We start from the raw sequence: 21,484 nt of genomic DNA, 5'->3' as shown, positions 1-21,484 counted from the left end.
TCTAGTTTCAGTCTTCCACAGAGGGATATCTAGTTTCCAGCACCATGTGTTGAAGAGGCTGTGTTTGCTCCAACATACATTCTTGGCTCCTTGGTCCGGAATCAGACGGCTGCAGGTGCATGGGCTCGTTTCCATGTTCTCTGTTCTGGTCACTGGTCTGCGTGTCTGTTTTTGTGCCAGCACCATCCTGGTTTGGTTCCTGTGACTTTGTAGTGTAATTTGAAGTCGGGTGTTGTGATGCCACTCTCCAGCCTTACTCATTTTGCTCAGGAGTGTTTTGGCTGTTCTGGATCCTTTGTGTTTCCCTGTGAATTTTACTATGTGGTTTTTTTCTAGTCCTGGGAAGAATGTGACTGGAATTTTGCTGGGGATTGCATTAAAGCTGGAGATGGCTTTCAGTTGATCCATGAACATGGGACATCTTCTCTGTCTTGAATTTCTTCCTCTAATATTCTGTAATATTTACTGCAGAGGTCTTTCCCCTCCAGGGCTACATTGATTCTAGGGGTTTTTGTTTTAACTACTGTAAATGGAATCGTTTTCTTGATTTCCTGCTCAGTGAGTTCACTCTTGGTATATAGAAAAGCTATTGGTTTTTTAATGTTGATTTTGTATCCTGCTACTTTTGCTGAATTTGTTAATTAGCTCTAAAACTCTTCCAGTGGAGTCTTAGGATCTTCAAATACAGGACCCTATCCTGTACAACTAAGGATAATTTGACTCTTTCTCTCTTATTTGTATCTGAAAGGCCCCACTTTTGAAGGTGGTTTTGAGGCACAAACAGGCTTGGCCTCAGGGTGGCCCGTGGGATCTGTGCCTTGCATTTTGGAGGACAGATTCTTGCCTGGTGCCCTTTGCCCTGCTGTGAGCCTAGACCAGGGCCACGCTGCCTGGACACTTGAAGGCGACTCCCCTCCTCTCTGTGGTAGGGGCCTCCAGGCAGGCGATCTTCCCTAGAATCTGCCCCTGCAAGAATGAGGGTCTAGGTGCTGACTGAGCATTTATGGTTGCTGGGCAACCCCCATTACTCACAGTGCCCCTCCTCCCGTCCAGGCTTCCAGGGGGAGCCCTCTGAAGCAGCCATAATCTGGGGGCTCTCTTTTAAAAAAAAGAATATAAAATTAGCTGGGCATGGTGACACATACTTATAATCCCAGCACTCTGGGAGGCAGAGGCGGGAGGATTGCCTCAGGCAAGTTAGCCAGATCATCCCAAAAAAAACCAACAGCCTGGGGACAAAGCTGAATATGAAGGGCCTGGGTTCAATCACCGTATCAATAGGTGAATAGTAAAAATGCAAAATTAGGACAAAATAAATATTAAATAAATACAAAGGCTCTCTGTGGTGCTAAGTACTTATAATCCCAGCACTCTGGGAGAGTGAGGCTGGAGGTTCACAAATTTGAGACCAGCTGGGCAACTTGACATTTTAGTGAAACTCTGTCTCAAAATAAAGAATAAAAAACGGGACTGGGGATGTAGCTCCGTGGATTTAATCCCTAGTACCACAAACAAACAAAACAAACAAATAGGAATGAGAAAATAAAGTTACACATTTTAAAAAGTTGTCATATCACACATACTACAGACTCTGGGAAAACCACATGATATTGTTAATTAACTGTTATTTTTGCATTTTGCATTTTGCATTTTTGGCTCCATACTCTGAGAACCTTCCCATGGGACAGTGCATTTGTAAATACCAGTTTCTATAGAGTGAACAGAAAATACATGTATCTTCCCCTCTAGCAGGACTGATTACATTTTTCTCCAAAATTTTATTATGGAAAATTTCAAACATACAAAAAAGTTGAATTATTCAGCCACCTAACTTATTGCGGTATTTGATTTATTACATATTAATGCTTCTCTATCCATCTTCTTAAAAAATAAATTTTGGGCCATATAGCAGACATCAGTGAACTTCACCCCTAACTGCTTCCTTTCTCAGCATGAATATCATTTACCCAGATTCAAATAATATTATTCTAATACTGAGGATTAAAGGACTAAATCCAAGGCCTTTGCACTGAGCTATGCCCTTGGCCCTTTAAAAAAATTTTTTTTGAGCTGGGGAGATAGCTCAGCGGCACAGTGCCTGCCTAGCAAGTACAAGGTCCTGAGTTCAATTCCCAGTACCAAAAAAACAAAATTTTATCTTCAGACAGGGTCCTGCCAAACTGCTAAGTTGCCCAGGATGGGCTCAAACTTTTGATACTCCTGCCTCTGCCTCCCAGAGTGCTGGGATTGCAGGTGTGTAGCATATATACCTGGCTTGAAACTTGTTATCTTGGTTACTTTTCTCTTGTTGCTGGGACAAAATACCTGACACCCAATATTAAGGAAGAAAAGGTTTATTTAGCTCACAGTTTGTGGAGGTTTCAGTCCATACTTGGCTGGTTCCAAGGCAGAGTGGCACATGGCAGGGACAACAGTTCATGGCGTGAGAGATAGCAAAGGCAACCAGAGCAAAAGGGAGGAGCAGTGGCAAGCAGCCTCTTTCTTTCCCTTACATATGCAAACTCTCTGCCTCAGGGCAGGTGTGGCACTCACACCCATAATTCCAACATTGGACCATGAATCAATCATGAACTCTGAAAGCCCAGCCCCTGACTGCATGTGGCTTTGGGGGGACACCCAGACACAAACCATAACACTTGTATTTTTTTTTTTTCCTTGTTTTTTTGAGACAGGGTCTTGCTATGCATTTCAGGCTGGGCTTGAGCTCACTGTGTAGCCCAGGCTGGCCATGAACTTGCACCAATGTTCCTGCCTCAGCTTCCCAAGTTCTGGGATTACAAGTGTGCACCACCATGCCTGGTGAAATTTTTATTTTTGATCAGTGATAACCAGACCACCTGCTGGCAAAAGAGTGGGCAGAGAGGAACAGTTACCAAGGAAAATGACCCAGGTGTTGGCCCAGAGCCTGGGCACTATGGCTCCAGCCATGGGACACTTGAATCCTGAGGGTCAGATCCCTCAGCTGGGGACCCTGGCCCTTGGGGGGCCAAGTCCTGCACACCTGCCTGACTGGCTATAATTGCCTCCCCCTCCAGGAACCTTCACTAAGCCCATCTAGGCTGGGTTGGGAGATGTCCGGGAAGTCCCCGGCTCTCCTGGGATAACACGGGCTGCACCTTCTTGCCCCCCCCCAGCCCATTTGTCTGCGATGGTCCCTCGCTCCGTGCCTCCACCCCCTGCCCTCTGGGCTGTACAGAATAAGGTGCCTAGTAGATGACTGCGGCAGGAGGCGAGAGAAAGGAGGGGGCGTACTCCAGGAAGGGGCAGCTCGCGGGCTTACGGGCTCAGGCAGAGTTTCTCTGTTTGCTCCACTCAAGGGTAGCTGTCATGTTTACAGTTGGTGGCAAGGCCCGGTGCTGGCCAAGGGCTGGGGCCCTCCCTGCTGTGAGAACCTGCTGACCTGGTCCTCCCCTCCTCTCTTCCAGTGTCCCCGGGTGACCGGAGTCAAGGCACACACTAACAAAAGCAACCCGAGACAGGTGACCCTGGACCTACAGATCTGGTGAGCTTTGGTCCCCTGGGGTCATGTGGGGCCAGGTGTGCACTCAGAGGCCGGGCAGCTCTGGAAGAGCTGGTGTGAAGACAGAGTGATTTAGCGTGTGAATCCCTCCCAGACCCATGACCCCATCCAGGCTGGGGCCCCAGGGCCTGGCTGGAGCCGGGGGAGGCGTGGCAGGAGAATGGATGGGGGAGTGACTTGTCCCAGGGATGCCACCGCTGTCTGACCACTGGCCCAGCCCTGGCTTTTTTTACCCCGTGGTAGCTGTGGTGGATTCTAAGGGCCCCGTGGCAGAACCTTCTTGGAAACCAAGCTGGGTCACCTGGGGAGCCAGAGCAGCTGCCACAGAGAGGATGTGGCCGGAGGGAGAAGTGTGACACGGGGTGAGGCTCAGGGCTCTGCATCACCTCAGGAAAAGGACAAGGAGCCAAGGCACATGCATGACTAATTCAGAGGGTTTGGGCAAAGGCGCCTCTTTCAAGTGAGGCTCCTAAGGGCTTGAGGCAGAAAGAAGTTTCCACGCAGAAGTTTTTCTGGAGTTGTGCGATTGGACTTGTCCTCAAAAAGACCAGATCTACTCCTGAGGGCCCAGAGTGTTGCTATTCCCTTCCGGTGTCCCCTGCTTCCTGTCTTGACCCAGTGCTGTCCTTGGCTGGCCTTGAGAACACACTGGGGAGACAGGAGCCAGTTCTGAGACCGCCTGTCCCATTCAGGAATGGCCTCTAGTGTGTGGGGGTGGTGCCAGGCAACCAGGTGCTTCTGGCTGTGAGGCTTAGCCACAGATCCATGCAGGAATAACAGGGCACATGGAGGGCACCTGGCCACTCGGACGCTCAGCAGTGCCTGCAGTCGCTGTCTTCCCATCCTGCCTGCCCCTACTGAAGGGGCGCTCAGGGTTTCCGTGACTCATGACAGCAGGCCCCTCTGCCCCGTCCTGTGGGTGTGATGGCTGCCTGCTCCCTCGCCTTGGGTTTCTCCTGCAGACCTTTGACAGTCTCCTGATCCTCACCCACCCTGGCTTCTGCACCTAGCAACTGGAGTCAGACTTCTGTTCTTGCAGCCTGAGGCCTTGTTACCATTGCCTACCTCTACCGCCCCAGCAAAAACCTGGGGTGATGGCTGGATCCGGGCAAGGGGGCTGCTCCTGTGTCCTCAGGGCGGATGCCAGGCAGGGGCAGAGCAGGGATGCAGCAGTGCTGGAGGGGGCAGCAGAGTTACCAAGAGCTCCACCTTTTCAGCTGTTGTGAGCCAGTTGTGAGACTGCCTGTCCCATTCAGGAGTGGCCTCTAGCGTGTGCAGGGGTGGTGCCATAGGGCAAGTGCGCCCCGTCGTTGATCCCAGGTCAGACTGTCTCGGCCAGGGATTCCCAGGCGCAGGAGGCTAGGTAGTTGCCTCATGAGGCTGAGTCTGAGCAGAGCTGAAAACTGCTGAGGCTGTTGGGGCAGCCACATGCAGGGCGACACAGTTCAGGCTTGCTGGCCAGCGGCGAGGCCCGGGGCTCTGTGTAATACTGGGCAAGCTTCCTACCCTCTCTAAGCGGGTGGACCTGCCTCCTCCCCACGCCAGCTACATCGGAGACTGTGAGATCAGTGTGGAGCTGCAGAAGATACACGCTGGTGTGAATGGCATCCAGGTGGGTGGAACCCAACGCTGGGCTGGGTCAGGGAAGGGGAAGCGAGCTTTTGCTGGAGCCGGCAGCAACGGCGGTGATGACTCGGAGCACAGGCTGGGCATTGGCCAGGAGGTGGCGCTGGGCTTCATCGCTGCTCTGCCCCAGGGCCTGCAGTCTGCAAAGTCCCCAACTCCTTGGCTGCTGGGGGAGGTAAGGCTGCTTCTGGAGTGATGCAGAGTCCTTCGTAAAACTCAGGTGGACCCAGGAGGGAGAAATGACCGGTGTTGGGGTGCAAGACTCTTCTGGGTCCCTTCTATCTGGGCCAGCCAGTTCATGGCCCATTGTGGCTGGCGGTGGGGTCCCTGCTGGGTCCTGTGCTCCCCTTGGTGACAACAGGTGGGCTGGGGCAGGTGGTCCTGACACTCAGGGAGGCTGTGGGTGGGACCTCTCGGGGGGGGTGGGGGGAATGAGGAAGAAATGGCCTTCGCTGAGCACAGCGGACACCGAAAGAAAGGAGCCCGGGTTCCTCACGGGTTCTCGTTCCTGTCTAGTTGCAGGGCACCCTGCGGATCATCCTGGAGCCCCTGCTGGTGGACAAGCCCTTTGTGGGGGCCGTGACCGTATTCTTCCTTCAAAAGCCAGTGAGTCCCAGGGCTGGAGCAGGCCCGCTGCTCCCTGTGAGCAGGCCTTGTCCACTGGGCCTCAGACACTGGATTGAGCCCAAGAACACACTACTTCTGCCCACAGCGGCCTCCCCGACTCATTTCATCCTCAGGCCAGCCGGAGAAGTTAGACTTAAGATGATGACTTCCCCATCATGAGGCAGCTGAGTTCAGGGCACTTCAGGGGCCTGAAGTATTGCTGAGAAAAACTCCAAGCTTGTTAAAAATCTAGCCCAGCCTGGGCTATATGGGCTGCCCTCCCCTCGTGGTCCTGGCAGGAAGCAGCAGGCCTGACACCAGGCCCCATCCCGAGCCCAGGCCTGGGTGCTCCACAGCCTAGAGGCCTGAGAGCCAGACCAGGAAGTGTCCTTAGCTACCTGATATTCCAAAAGGGCGGCCCCGTCCCCGCTGGCCGGCAGGGTTCTCTGTCAGGTGGTAGCGGGCATGTCAGCCCTGGGCTCCCAGCTCTTTGTAGCCTCACAGCCTCCCTCTCCCCTGTAGCACCTGCAGATCAACTGGACAGGCCTGACCAACCTGCTGGATGCACCCGGAATCAAGTAAGTGCCAGGACTTCCAGGATTCAAGTGTGGGGCCCTCAGGGCCCTGCTGTCTGGGCCAGGAGCTACTCTGAATGTGGGGAAGAGGGCAGGAGAGGCGGGCAGCAACAGAGGGAAAATCCTGTGGGAGGCTAATGGGGTCGTGCAGCCTCTGTGAGCAGGTCTTCGCCCAGTATGTGCATGTGTGTACACACACACACACACACACACACACACACACGGCAAGAAGTGCTTTGCTCAGTGTTGGGCTGAGGGATAGCCAGGCCCCTGTCCTGGGCAGGCCACGGTGGCTCTGATCAGACGAGATGTCCCAGAGGAGGCCCCACGGGCTACTGAGGGGTGAGCACAGCCCCAGCCCGCTCCTGGCTCTGTCGCTGAGCTAATCTGTGACTGTGGACAAGGGGCTTTACCTCTCGGGGCCCTTCCTCAGTACCGGGGGAGCCCCAGTGCTCTGTCTTGAGGTCCCTGGGAGAACATCGGCTGTTGGGGGGGACACTGGATCTGGACACGTGCGAATGTCCCCTTCACTTCAGCCCCTCCCTTCCCCTCCACCCCAGTCTGTGGGAGGAAGCCCAGGCGGCCTAATGGCGGCGAACATCGGTGTGGGAGGAGAGGGCTGTTACAGCAGGGGCCCGTGAGAAACTGCTTTCAAAGCCCACCTTCCTGGAGCCGCTGCTCACAGGAGGGCTCCAGCCCCACTGGCCACCCGTCCCCGGGAGGGCGGGGCACCTGGACGGGCCAAACAGGTGTCAGGTGTCTTGCCACATACTCACTCAGTCACTGCAGATCTCCCCACAGAGCTTGCCATTTGGATGAAGACAATCTAGTTGTGCATTCTTTATTTCAAAAACATTTTCTTGAGCACTTACTGTGTTCCACTCCTGCCTAGGCCCTGTCGTTGCCTCCCTGTACTGGGGAGAGGGCAGCAGGTAAGCAGGAGAGTATCCATGTGGCATTAGGGAGCAGAAGGCACACTTAGGGAACATTTCCTGTGGATAAGGCTCTGTTCTCAGCACTTTTATGACCTCATGCACAAGTACCGGGAGGCAGGCATTGTCACCTTCACGGTGGGAACGGAGGAAACGAGGTCCGAAGTGGGGAGTGACTTGCCCAAGACTGCACAGCTAAGGGGTGGAGGAGCTGAGATTCTAACTCGGGCTCCAGCCTTTGCTCCTGGCCATCTTGCTCTGCTGCCTTGGAGGTGGGGGCACAGCTACTTGGCGCAGAACCCCAGGGCCTGTCATTCAGTGTACCCACCAGGCTGCAAGGGGTGAGGATTGCCTCTGGGTGGGAACCCTGCGAAGCTGAGCTCTTGGTTCCAGCACTGAGGGTGGGTGGGGGCCGGTGGCAGGGGGGAAGGAGTGTCACTCCTCCACAGCTGGTCATGCCTGGTGTCCCAGTGAGGTATCAGACGGCCTGCTGGAGGACCTCATAGCTGCCCACCTGGTGCTGCCCAATCGCTTGACCGTACCTGTGAAGAAGGGCCTGGACGTGACCAACCTGCGCTTCCCTCTGCCCTGTGTGAGTGCCCAGTGCCTGCCGCAGAGCCCTGGGCCCAGTGTGGAGGGGCCGCTGGGAGGGTGGGCATCCTGAAATGCATTCAGTGGTGATCCTTTGGCCTGCCCTGTGAAGGATGGCATCCCCAGTTCACAGCCGAGTCGGAGGCTGGGAGCTTGAATGACTTGCCGGAGGCCACCTGTGTGGGGAGGGGCAAGGCCCAGACACATTCTTTCCCTTGCTCCTGGTCTCCCCACGCTGCTTTGTGGGGACTGTGGGCAGTCGTGCCCTGTGAACACGAGGAGCCCCTTCCTCTCCTCAGGGAGCTCCTCTTACCTCTCCGCTTGGTAGCTGCAAGCACCTTGGGGTCTACTGAGGACCCCATGGCTAAGCCCAGACTGGTACATTGTGGGTGCCAAGCCCTATTGTTCCCATATCCTGCAGCCTGCTCAGGAGGCCCGGGGGACAGTCACCTGGCCTCCCTACAGAAAGCGCCCTAGCTATGGGCAGAACCCCGAGGGACTGGGAGTCAGGGCACCAGGGTGCGGGGAAGTGCAAAGCATCACCTCTGCTCACACTCAGCCTGCTGCAGACTCCTGCGGAGGCAGGGCCCAGGAAGACAGGCTGCTGGGGAGGCAGCACATCCATCCTCAGCCTTCCCATGGGGGTGCATTGGCTTAACCCACACTACATGCACAACAGCCCCCAAATAACAGTACAAACACCACCACCCATGCCATAATTACCAAAAACACTGTCTTTAACAACTAGTTATGTGGCTGGGTGTGGTTGTGCACGTCTGCAATCCCAGCACTTGGGAGGCTGAGGCAGGAGGATTATTGTGAGTTCGAGACCAGCCTGGACTACAAAATGAGCTCAAGGCCATCCTGAACTGCATAGCGAGACCCTGTCTCAAAAAGACAAAAAACAAACAAAAAAACCCAACCAGCTATGTGAATGAAGGAAGGGTAGCACAGCACAGGGTATGTGTGGGGTGACGGAACCAGCAGCTGGCAGTGCCCACAAGATGGTACACCAGGTATGAGAAGAGGTGATGCTCGGACTCAGTCTGCCTGCGGGCTACTCAGTCCCCTCAGGGGACATGGCTGTTGGCACAGGAGGGACAAATAGCTGCAGGTGAATACAGTGGTTCTTCGGTTCACGAACGCTTTTATTTGCAAACAGTTTGGTTCACAAACAGAAGTATTTGGCAAAATTTTGTTTTTTGTTTGCAAACTGCATTGGGTGACAAACATGACTGTGGACATCTTTTCCACAAAGACACAAACATGGCCATCTTTTCCAAAATTGTAGAAGAAATTAAGGTCGTGAACCGAGGCACCACTGTGAGCCACTGGGGTGTCTGTGGAGGCGGGCATGGGCCGAAAGGCCCTGGTGTGGTGGAGAGAGCCCTGGTCCCAGAGGGCTGACCCGGCCCGGGGAGCAGCTGTGAGCCCGGGGCCGGGGCATTTTCCAGGGGGTGATCAGAGTGCACCTGCTGGAGGCCGAGAAGCTGGCCCAGAAGGACAACTTCCTGGGACTCGGATGCAAGTCAGACCCCTACGCCAAGGTGAGCATCGGCTTGCAGCATTTCCGGAGCAGGACCATCTACAAGAATCTGAATCCCACGTGGAATGAGGTGTTTGAGGTGAGAGTCTCTGCGGCCTCTCGGTGCCTGCAGGCTTCACTCAGGGTCTCACTGGGCATAGCCAAGGGAAACAGGTATCCCATGGTCAGGCGAGTGAGCCTTGGGGGCGGGCAGGCAGGTCCACGCAGCTCCTGCTCCCCTACAGCAGGCTTCCGAAGCGGGCCCCTCTGCCTCCCCCGCCCCCATTTGCAGCCTGCAAATGGCCCCTCCCTCCTTTCCCCATGAGTCAGGTCCCTCAGGCAGTTCGGCCTTCCCCTTCAGTTCAGCTGTGGTCTTCCTACTTGAAGGCAGGACTCAGAAGACCCCTCAGTTCCGTGTTCCAAGGCCACCTCTGAGGTGCCGTCTCCCACCCTCCCCGCCCAACATGCCATCCACATGCTCTGCTGTCTGGGTGGGGGCAGTGAACACACGGTGATAAAGGCAACTGAGTTTTCTGGTGTCCCATGCTGTGAGGCCAGGGGAATGTGACAGCAAGTGCGCTGGAAGATTTAAGCCTGATGCAGAGTGGGCAATAGCTACTGTCCCCGGGACACCTACTGCCTGGGGTACGCACGCGTTGCCTCTGATCCTCTAATCCCGGCAGCCTGCAGGGCAGAGATACTGCTCCCTTCTTACAGGTGGGGTTCCAGGGCATTGAGACAACCAGAAACCTGCCAGGGTACCAAGCCAGCGTTGGGCTCCCTCTGGGTCATAAGGGCTGACCCAACCGCTGTGACCTGCAAGGCGAGACACTCAGCTCTCTTTCCAGTTCATGGTGTACGAAGTCCCTGGTCAGGACCTGGAGGTGGACCTGTATGATGAGGATACCGACAAGGATGACTTCCTGGGGAGGTGAGGAGGGGTGGGGCTGGGCTGGGAGCTCTGGGCTAGGCCGTGGGGCGCAGGAACCCTCCGACATGGTGACTCTGCCCAGACACCCTACCTCACCATTCCATAAGCCTTCCCAGATGTGTCTTGAGCCCCCAGCCCTGGTATAGACCCTTGGGGTACAGACAGGACCCCGAGATCTGTGCTTTGCTTTTTCCCCAGAGTTCTCCCAGAGCAGTGAGACAGGCGGGCATGGATAGCCAGGTGCCCAACCCCGGGGAAGCTGAGCCCTCAAGGATATGGAAATACTGGCTGGGGTGTGGCTGGCTAGCATCACCTCAAGTTTACATGTCTAAGAACAGTCCTCCTTCCAGGATTCTGTAAAATAAGAGCATGAGTATTTAAGATGCTTATTCTGGTATCTGTGGTAGTAAAACAGACTCCCTCCTCATCCCAGAGACATGGCCAGGGGCAGAGGGCCCTGGCTGAATGTTTGAATACCTTTGCCATTGCCCAGTGACAGAAAATCCTGCAGCTTTCAAATCCTGCAGCTTTCAAATCCTGCAGCTTTCAGTGGAGGGGCTGGGGATTTAGCTCAGCAGCACAGCGCCTGCCTGGCAAGCGCAAGGTTGTGAGTTCGATTCCTGGTACCAGAAGAAAAAAACCAACCAAACAAACAAACAAAAAACCAGTGGAATCTGTGTGTACTGATGGGAGGCCATCTGTGAGTAAGTGGAGGTGTACTGCGTGGCTGGGCTCATCTCTCCAGAAGAGGCTCCCACGGGTGCATGTTCACCCGTGTCCTCGAGCAGGAGCATCACAACAGACGTTAGCGCCCTGGCCTCGGGCAGCAGGTGCCATGTCTCCACACCCTGTACTGCTGTGCTTGTGTGTGTGTGTACCATGCAAAGCAGAAACACACCAAATGGGAGAGAGACACTCTAACAGCTGAAGAAACAGTTTGCTACCAGGTCTTGCTTTTTACTTTTATCTTCATCTCAATGAAAATTAAGTTGCAGTTTTTAGAGTGTTGCAGGTTAGAATTTTGGTTTGCGACCTATGCCTTGCATTCTGGTGCTTTGAGCTCAAGCACATTTCTAAGTGAGTGACACAGAAACGACGTGCTTCCCTCTGGCTGTCAGGACCTCCTGGTGGGCTTGGCTCGGGGTGGTCCGAGGGATGCTATGATATGGGAGTGCCCTCCTCTCTCACGTACATGCCATCTGCACTGAGCACTTCAAATCAAAGCAGGCATTTTGTCTGTTAAAATGACCGCGGGGGGAGGGGTGGTGCCGCAGCATCCAGAGGGCACGGGACCGGGATGCTAAATTCCTGCAGCGCATGAGCGGTTTTGTACAAAGAAGAGCTGAGCAATCCAGAGGCTCGTGTGCAGCATCCTCTGCGTGTCCTGTCTGGGCCTGGCAGCCATCCGCCCCCTGGGGAGCCTGTGCCCAATGGATCAGCTTGATGTTAGCTGATTCTTCATCTGAGGTAGAATTGGTGTCCCGTTGGTGCCTGGAGATGCATAAGATCCAGTCTTAGGGGCCCCACTCAGGTACTTGAAAACAGGTTCCAGGCTGGGCCCCCAGGACCTCTGTGCATTGCCACCTGAGTTGTGCTGACTCCCTCTCCCTGTGTCTTCCAGCCTGCAGATCTGCCTCGGCGATGTTATGACGAGCAGAGTGGTGGATGAGGTAGCCCTGGTGCCCGCACCCCTGGGGGTTCTCGGTGTAGCCCCCTTCCTGCAGACAGCTCTAGCAGGTTGCTTCCGCCAAGCCAGTCCTATGAAATGGGCCCCCTTTTAGGCTGTGCATATGCCCAGAGACAAGCTGAATGAGGCATATTTGGTTCCAGGGATTGCCACTCCCTCATCCCCAGAGTAAGGACGGCCAGCAGGGGGCAGTCACATCACGGGAGGACAGGCTGGGCCAGCGTTTTCCATCCCAAAGTACACTATTTCTGCCCTCCCACCGCTATCCCTGCCCGTCCTGCTGAGCCCACGCTGCGCCCTGTCTGGGTTTCCCTGGAGCCCCTGTTAGGTCCACCAGCCCCCAGGTGCGAGTGACCCCAAGAGGCTTGACAGCATGTCCCTGTCTGTGTCCCTGAGCTTTTTCTCTCCTGCTCCACCCCAGTGGTTTGTCCTCAATGACACAACCAGCGGACGGCTGCACCTGCGGCTGGAGTGGCTTTCACTGCTCGCTGACCAGGAGGCGCTGACGGAGGTGAGCGTCAAGGGCTCCCTAGCAGAAGGGGGCGCGTGTGCAGGGTGCGTGCGGCGGAAGAAGGGAAGGAGGTGAAGCCCCTGCTTCTTGCTCACCTCCTGGAGAATAGGTCATCCAGCCGCCTTTCTCCACCCAGGCAGCCCCGGTCTACCTCAGCAACAGCCTCTGAGCAGCTCAGTCATGTTGAGGAAGAGTGAGGTCCTTAGAGCTCTTGTCCATGCCCGTGATGCTAGTCCACAGGGAAGTGTACCCTGTGTCTAACTTGGGTCTGTCAGGCCTCAGTCATGTTCTGAGCTGCAGCGAGTCTAGGAGGTGGGAGAGGTGTGGGAAGTCTGGAGTGTGAGGGCCGGCTTCCTCCTGCCGTGAGCAGGCGTCTCTACAACCGGTCTATTTCTCTGCCGCGGGGGCCACTCGGTGAGAGCTTGTGTCTGTTTCCAGGACCATGGTGGCCTTTCTACTGCCATCCTGGTGGTCTTCCTGGAGAATGCCTGCAACCTGCCGGTGAGTGTCACACACCCCCTCCCTGGTATATATCATCTTCAAACTTCCGAGGTGTTAATTTAACCCCGGTTCTTGTGCCGCAGAGAAGCCCCTTTGACTACTTGAATGGTGAATATCGAGCCAAAAAACTCTCCAGATTTGCCAAGGTAAGTGTGAGTGGGCAGAAAACTCGGGGCAAATGACAAAGTATCCCGGGAAGACAGGAGGTGCAGGTTCCCTTCACTGTCTCCCGTGTCCCGAGCGCTGGCTTGGCATCTCCTCCCCATTCACTATGCTGGTGACTATAGTCGGTTTGTATTGCCAGTTTATGAACCCAGAAGATTAGGTGCCTGGGTCCAGGGAGGAGCTGGAACGTGACTCCGCCCTGTTTGTTTCTGGAGCCCCAGGGGGAGCCTGCTCCCAGCCAGGGCGAGCTCTGGCCTCGGCCTCGGATTTGTAACTTGGAACCTCACCCTGTCCTTAAATAATTGCATAATTAGGGCCGAGAGCCAGGGAGCCTTCTCCAAGGGAAGCAGGCGCCACTCCAAGGGCCACTGATGGTGGGGGCAGGAACTCTAGCAGAACTGACGGCACCATCTTTAATCGCGTGTGCTTTCCTGCTTCGCAGAATAAGGGCAGCAGAGACCCTTCTTCCTATGTGAAGTTATCTGTCGGCAAGAAGACGTACACGAGTAAGGTAAGAGTGTGGACTGCAGGCCTTGGGGAAGCCCTGAACACCCAGTAGGCACTTTATTTTATTTTAGTAGGCCTCACAATAATTTCACAAAGTAGTTTTATAGTTCAAGCTCAGAGGATCAGAGATACTAATTGACTTGCGCAAGAGAAGTACTACAAAGCAAGGGAGTTAGGGTTCAAGCGCGAGCATGGTTCTAGAGCCGATGTCCTTCCCACCACACCACGGAGCCCAGTCCAGCGCGACATCCTGTCGGCCCCCTCCCCCAAAGTGAGCTCCCACCACAGTACAATTTTCAGCCCCCAGTACTTCTTCTGGCAAAGCCCTCCTTGCCTGTGAGTGCAGCCTCCTGCCCTCACGTGTCCCCTGGCTGCAGTGTGGGTCTGATCCCTGGGTGCAGGGAAGGTTCCCATTGGCGCGCGGTGGCCAGACTGACAGCAGAGCGTGCCAGCGTCAAGCACGGCCCCACCTGACGTCCAGCAACCTCGCTCTTCTGTCCTCAGACCTGTCCCCGCAGCAAGGACCCTGTGTGGAGCCAGGTGTTCTCCTTTTTCGTGCACAACGTGGCAGCTGAGCAGCTCCATCTGAAGGTTTGAAGCTGGGCACTTGCGGCAGAGTTAGAGATTTCTAAACTGGCGGGCTTCTGAGCCAGGAGCAGGTTCCGGCAGTATTTAGTCAGCCTCTGCTGTGTGGGAGCGGGCGCTGAGGCCCCACAAGGCCGCACCTCCTTGAGGCTGGTGCCCAAGGTCACTGGGTAGGCGGCTTTGGGAGGACAAACCCCCTCAAGTACCTTGGCTCCACCTGAACAGGGACTGTTACGCAGCACCCACTGTGGCCTATCTTGGTGTCTCTGCGGGACATTATAATGGAATACTTCTTCACAAGTTTTTTCATTTAATCTTCATAAAAAAATCTGTTGGAAGAGATTGGCTCCTTATATATATAAGCAAATAGATGCTAAATCAGCGGTTTGCCCAAGATCTCATGACCAACAAGTGGTGAAGCTGGGGTCCTTTGGGATCCTGAGTCCTGCCTGGGTGTCTCCTCATGAAGCAGCACAGCTCACGGGCCTCTAAGCCCCTGTGGCCCTGGGCATTTGCCTGACTGGCTTCAGAAGAGCCATATTCACGTCCACCCTGAGTCATGCACTTACCCAGAGGTAGGCAGAGACCAGGTCTGGCCTTGCCCCTTACCTGTTTCCAGAAAAGGACCAGATGCTAAATATGGACTGAAGCAAGCCCAGATTGTCTGGGGCCCAGAAGGTAGGGGTGGTGCAGGTAGGGTTAGCCATCCTCTCATTTTGTGACCGGTCTCTGCCCAGGTGCTGGATGACGACCTGGAGTGTGCGCTGGGAGTGCTGGAGCTCCCCCTGTGCCAGATCCTGCCCAGCGCAGACCTCACGCTGGAGCAGCGCTTCCAGCTGGACCACTCGGGCCTGGACAGCCTCATCTCCATGAGGCTGGTGCTGCGGGTAAGTCGTTCTTGTTCCCTGGGGCCAGGGAGAGTGCAGCTGTCCCAGAAGCTCCAGCCAGGGGCTTCACCTCCTTCAGTCAGCTCTGCAAATACTGCCTTTGCCCGTTCTTTAATCCCTCGGTTCAGGGCTTCTCTACTGGACCTTCTCATCTGTCTCCCGTGTCTCCTGACCTCGCCTCTGGTTCCCGTTTATTTGCTCAGCACTTTTTCACAGAGATCCCACCTTCGTGAACCTCAGTGTAACTCCCACGCTGACTCAAGAATAGCTCCACTTTTATTTTTCCATTCTCTCTTTTTAAAAAGAATTATGCTTGCTTTCTTACGAATTTGGCTTTCTTACGAATCTTTTAGGGTACTTTCTGTAAATGAAATTCCCTAGGAAGGGTCTCGGGATGGATGACTGAGGGGAAACTATGGCCGGGGTTGTAGACGTGGCGGGCCAGGCCCATAAACTACCCCGTCATCTGCTTCCAGTTTCTGCGCGTAGAGGAACGAGAGCTGGGCAGCCCGTACACGGGACCGGAAGCGCAGAAGAAAGGCCCTTTGTTTATCAAGAAGGTGGCCACCGACCACGGTCCCCAAGCCCCGCCCCAGGGAGAAGGCCCTGCAGACTTGCTGTGTCCTCCAGAGCCTGCTTCTGATGCCATGGATGCCTCCAGGAGTGCCCTAGACACCACCGCTGCTGCCAACCCTGTGACCCCAGAGACAGCCCCAGAGCCCAAAGGCAAGGACAGTGCCAAAGGGTTCTGTGAGCCCACGGGGAAGAAGAGGAGCTCAGCCACCATCTTCCTGACTGTCCCAGGCCCCCATTCTCCAGGGCCCATCAAGTCACCCAGACCCATCAGGGCCCCTGCATCCCCGTTTGCATGGCCGCCCAAGGGTCTGGGTCCCAGCATGTCCTCGCTCAACTCCCTGGCCTCCTCCTGCTTTGACCTGACAGATACCACCTTCAACACTGAGTATGCACCTCTCTGCTTAATCTTTTCTAGTATCACCTGCATGAAAAAGATTTCCCTGGACAGTAGACAGGAACTTAAACACCTGTGGGAGATCTGCTTTTCCACAGAATACAGTATCTTCATGAGAGGCAGCACGGGGTGGTAGAAAACCCAGGACAAGGACGAGCGCTGGTCTGTTGGCTTAGGGCTCCAGCTACATACTGACTATAAAATGGATGCTGGGCTTCCGTTAATGTCCCTGAATTCAGAAACAGTTCCTGAATTCACTATGGTGTAATGGTACGCAAAGCCTAAGCTGTGGAATCAGGTAACAGGTGGCTGCCACTGGTTTTATCTGATTGAATTCAGTCTTCACCATAACCCTAAAGAGAACTTAGTATCACAAAAATCAAACTGACCCAAAGCCCAAGATCTGTGATACCAAGGCAGATGTATTCCAGGCTTTGTGTCCCTCCTACTGCAAAGCAGGATAGCTATTATCTGATGCTGGGTGGAACCAACTTCCGAGGGGAAGGAACTGAGAAGGAGACAGAAGAACCCATGCGGCTCTATGTTCCTGAAGTAGGACATGCTTTTGTTTTGAGAGAGGGTTAGCACCTGTTATGAGAGAGGTGACAGGTTCTTTCTTCACAGAGTTGGCAACGGCAGACAGCGAGGGCTTGGTGAGATCCAGCTCACAGTGCGCTACGTGTGTCTGTGGCGCTGCCTCAGGGTGCTGGTCAATGGCTGCAGGTAAAGGGATTGTGGGACAGGAAGGTTTTTTGGACACATCAGGGCACCGTAAATCAAAGTTGGGGCACTTACAGCAATAGCAAGGGCATGCAGGAGACCCAAGGCAGTAACACACTGGGAAGAAGTAAGATTTAGAGGCCTATCTGCGTGAGTGGGAAAGGGCACGCCTGAGTGGTTATTCATCAGTGTGGATGGGCTCAGGAGGCAGAGGCTGTGTTAAGACACAACCACTGCAAAACCGTCCTGGGCTGGCTGACAGCCTGTAGATTTTCCCAAGCAGAAATACCTTAGATGGAAAAAGTACTTGGTCTACCTCAAACCATATAAATGTATATGATACTGTGCATCTGATACTTTGTTCTCTAAATCCTGGAGACTTTCATGATTTGGTCATGTAGACCACAAAAGGTGTTTATTCTCAAGCCCATCTAAAGGCAAATGTTTAGTTCTCTCCCAAATGACTATTTTCAGTGTTGAAATCCAAGGGCCTTTTTTTCCTACAAATCAGAAACCTGACACCATGTAGCAGCAGCGGAGCTGATCCCTACGTCCGCGTCTACTTGTTGCCAGAAAGGAGGTGGGCAAGTCGTAAGAAGACCTCGGTGAAGCGCAAGACCTTGGAGCCGCTGTTTGATGAGACGTGAGTGGGCTGTGGGTCTGCCTCGAGTGCAGGATCAAGGGCTGCTGGGTGCTGAGTGCTGTGTCTGGCGGACTGCCAGGTGCTGGAGGAGGTCAGGGCTGTTGATGAACATAGTGAAGCTTCTACATACTTTTCAGTGGGAGAAAAGAGCTTCCAGAGCAGTGTATCACAAAGGCTACCCACATTTAATAGCCCATTGGGACCAAAGTGTTTCTAATTATGGAATGTTCTATATGCATTCTCTTTAAGTATTTTTTGGCAGTAAGAGGATTTGAATTTGATCAAAATTTGTTTTCTGGAGGATCTGTTTTAACAGAACCTAAGGACGTAAAATTTCCTCCAAGGCTCAAAGCTTTTGGCCCTCCTGCAACAGAAGCGATGGCAGGTGAGGCAAATCATTTCCCCTTCTCCACCCATGTCCTTAGTAAGAAAACTGCTTGGCAGATTCTAACCACGTAGCAAGATTTCTTTCAAATATTCTCAGTCTTGATAATCCACAAGCTGAAGTCAGAATTTCACCATTCCTTCTGTTTCAGCGTCCTAAGATAATTGATTTTAGCCACCTTAGGAAGATGGTACACCTCCTAATTTTGGTCAGTACTTACTTTAAAAGGGTTGTAGCTGGTTCCTTTTTGACCATGTCTAAGAACTACTATGTTCCTGCAAGAGCTGTGCTTTGAGTTTGTCAATAAAGCCTGTTAGGAAAAGGGTATCATTCAGTATTTACTGACTACTTTATGCTAGGCACCATCGTATAGTCTAAAGCCACACGAAGACTGACCCCAAGAGAGCTCTGACACATGCTATTAGGAAATGTAGGGATAGGTTTAACATTTGACTTTTAAGACAAATAATCTGTTAGTTTCTCAATTCTTTCAAAAGAATCTGGAAGACAGACTTGGCCACCCCCACCTTAAAAATAAACCCAGATATAAGGGCTCCAGGGTCCCTTATGAGTATTTGACAGAGATTGCTCTGCCTTGCTCCACAGAAGGCAGCTGCTGTTTTTCAAGAGGCACTTCTCAGAAAGGCCTCTCTCTACTGCCAGGGTTCATGAACAGCACAGGACAGTAATTATCTACGGCCAACGCACGGAGGTCCTCCGTGGATGCGCTATGAGCCAGTGCTGTTCCAGCTGCTCTTCATCTGTGGCTCTGTTTTAGTTGGGGAGTAGATGAAACACTTCAAAGTTTCAACCAAAGTGACTGAAATACGTAAATCTCATTTCTTGAATTTTTTTGCTCCTTCAAGATTTGAATTTTTTGTTCCCATGGAAGAAGTAATGAAGAGGTCACTAGATGTTGCGGTCAAAAATAGCAGGCCACTCGGCTCACACAGACGGAAGGAGTTAGGGAAAGTAAGTATACAAGACAAGTACTGTTGGTACCCTGGCGGTGGAACAGATCCCTGCAGACATCCTGACAAAATCATACAGCCAGTACTAGAACTGACTTTAAAAACCTTTTTGCTTTTCATATTGTTTAAAGAATACAGAAATATAAATGACTATGATAAACTTTTAACTCAATCCAAATTCAGCGTTCCACAAGTATTTGAATGTCTGCCATGGTATTAACTCCCAGGAATATGCCGGGGGGGGGGGGGGACTGAAAAATGGATTTGTGTAGTACTCTGCACCTGCTGTATTATAAAAACACCTTATACTCACCTCTCTAAAGCGCTCGAGGTAGATGGTGTTAGCCCTCCTTTTACAGAGAAGTTTTCTTTTTGTAACGTTCATTTAAAAACTCAGAACGGAAAACAAGCTCAGGTAAAGCTCCGAAGAGCAACTTGCCTTTTCCCAGGATACTGAGGTCGGTGTCTGCACTGTCCTCTGGGGAGGCTCCAAAGTTGGGAGCCGAAAGGGAAGTGCTACCGAAAATCTAAGACCAAGGAGATCCTTTCACAGTCCACTCGGTTTATCCCAATGTGTTTCCATTTAAAGCAGTGTTTTACAAGGGAACTATCTGTGTCCCTTTAGGTACTGATTGATTTATCAAAAGAAGACCTGATTAAAGGCTTTTCACAGTGGTAAGCGTGTCTTTTTACTTTATCATTGTTAATGTGCTATTCAAGATAGTCTCAGTTGCCCGTATTTCCTCTCCAAAGTTCTTCCCCTTTCAGTAATACTTCGTTTTAAGACTGGAGACAGATTAACACCTCCTGGCACTTTTAGAGACAAGTGCCCAAAGTGCAACTCACTTTCCTATCACAAAGTACCAACACTGAAATATATCTGAACACCGCAGTTTTAGTTTAGAAGAAACATACAATTCACCTGCCATGGATTCACCAGCACTGCCCTACAGCGTTACTGCCTGCAGAGCTCACCCGTGTGGCTTCTATAAATTCTAGCCGGAACTCTGCTGGCCAACTCAAGAGATGGGACTGCAGGCTCTAGAGAGGGACATCTTACCCTACTACAGCTACAAAACACTGCCCTTCTAACACAAGTGCAAACCCCACTTCTTATCTTACAGGTATGAGCTGACTCCCGACGGACAGCCCAGAAGCTGACGAGTACCATTACCACCCGTGTGTTAGAATGTGTACATATGTACAGTTATTTAAATAAGTCATCTGATGAAAAATATAGATCTATATTATAAAATTTAACTGTATGACTGGATAGGAAGAGGTAAGAGTTGTATAAAGACAAGAACTACTTCATTTTGGTTAGATTTGTTCAAATCCAGAAGGAAATGGGGTATTTTTTTATAAGTCATCAACACTTCAGTGATGGTGTGTTTACTTTGGTAGGTAATTATACACATTTGATTTAGGACTTGAGTGAATGTGTGCACAGAAAGGGTCCTGACCTTGACATAGGGCCGAGAGATCTGTTTCTGGAGCAGCTAACAGCTACCCCTGGGCAGTTACTGACCACGGGATGGCACTTCTGTGGAAATACTGACCCAACCCCACCCAGCCAACAGCTAGCACTGCCACAGCCCTTCTGGCTGCCTTCTGTGATATCTGTGGTTGGAGATTTATTCCTGCCTCTGATTTGGAGCTAAAATGCATCTTCCTAATGACAGCCATGGAATAATTACATACTAAATGCTCTGGGTATAATTCCACGTGCTGGGGGATGGCCCTAGGCTATCCACTGTCATAGGAACATTCAAGCCAAGTGCTAAACTCAGGTCTGATCTGAACTTAGCGCAGAGCTTCGGAGACTCCAGGGAGTTTCACTACAAGCTTGGGAATTCTGTCCCACTTTTCCAGGAGATAGCCGGTTCACTTAAATAATGTTAAAAGTGTACTCTGTTAGTTGTATATGGAAAGTGCCTCTTACGCATTTCAAACTTGAAAGACCAAATGACTTCTTCTCTGATGTTCTTATCGCTACTGTAAAGGTCATGTCCTCTGCTCTTAGCACTCAGACAACACTCCCATCATAAGTTTTTTGTTGTTGTTGGTTTTTTTTTTGTTTTTGAGACAGGCTTTCACTATGCGGTTGAGGCTGTCTTTGAACTCACAGCAATCTTCCTGTCTCAGCCTCCTGAACGTTGGGGTTACAGGTGGGTGCCGCCACACCCCACCAGTCATACGTTTGTCCCCACCACTGCCATTTTCTAGTGAACAGCAACATTCCAAACATTCTTGTTATTTCTCACAAATTTTCTGTGAAGATCGAAGTCCACTCCTTTGTTTACCTCTGAGATAACCTGAGATAATCTGGTCTCAGGTTGCTGCTGCTTTATTCATTACCTTCATTCAGCCAGCCCACAATGAAACGGCCTGTTCACCTCCTATATAGCATTTTTCATTTTAACAATTCTTACAACAGTGAAACTTGAAAAATGTTTACCAGGTATCAGCTAAGGTCACATGCTAAGCTCTGTTATGTATGTCTGGTATTTATGTTTCAGTTTACATGTCAACTGAACTATCTGCTACTTGAGTTGTTTTTCACCCTTGCCATCCAAACCTGTGCTATTTTGAACCAATTCTCATAATAAACTATGTCAAATGATA

General features: G+C 52.3%; 1 protein-coding gene across 1 annotated transcript in view; it reads left to right on the top strand.

The window, feature by feature from the left end:
- The window catches only part of Esyt3 (extended synaptotagmin-like protein 3), a gene marked incomplete in the record, with an annotated part of 48,446 nt that extends 26,962 nt beyond the window's left edge, over positions 1-21,484 (top strand). Inside the window, 20 exon segments of the mRNA XM_005406863.2 lie at positions 3,447-3,523; positions 5,087-5,153; positions 5,684-5,773; positions 6,296-6,351; positions 7,752-7,872; positions 9,326-9,496; positions 10,245-10,327; positions 11,949-11,997; positions 12,436-12,525; positions 12,964-13,026; positions 13,110-13,172; positions 13,634-13,702; positions 14,203-14,289; positions 15,021-15,170; positions 15,647-16,131; positions 16,765-16,863; positions 17,372-17,503; positions 18,755-18,860; positions 19,485-19,534; positions 19,984-21,484. Coding sequence (XP_005406920.2) covers positions 3,447-3,523; positions 5,087-5,153; positions 5,684-5,773; positions 6,296-6,351; positions 7,752-7,872; positions 9,326-9,496; positions 10,245-10,327; positions 11,949-11,997; positions 12,436-12,525; positions 12,964-13,026; positions 13,110-13,172; positions 13,634-13,702; positions 14,203-14,289; positions 15,021-15,170; positions 15,647-16,131; positions 16,765-16,863; positions 17,372-17,503; positions 18,755-18,860; positions 19,485-19,534; positions 19,984-20,020 — 2,145 coding nt within the window.

This window comes from Chinchilla lanigera, unplaced genomic scaffold, assembly GCF_000276665.1.
Source record: "Chinchilla lanigera isolate Chin_1 unplaced genomic scaffold, ChiLan1.0 scaffold00100, whole genome shotgun sequence".
NCBI lineage: Eukaryota > Metazoa > Chordata > Mammalia > Rodentia > Chinchillidae > Chinchilla > Chinchilla lanigera.
This window is presented reverse-complemented; position numbering and strand designations above follow the sequence as displayed.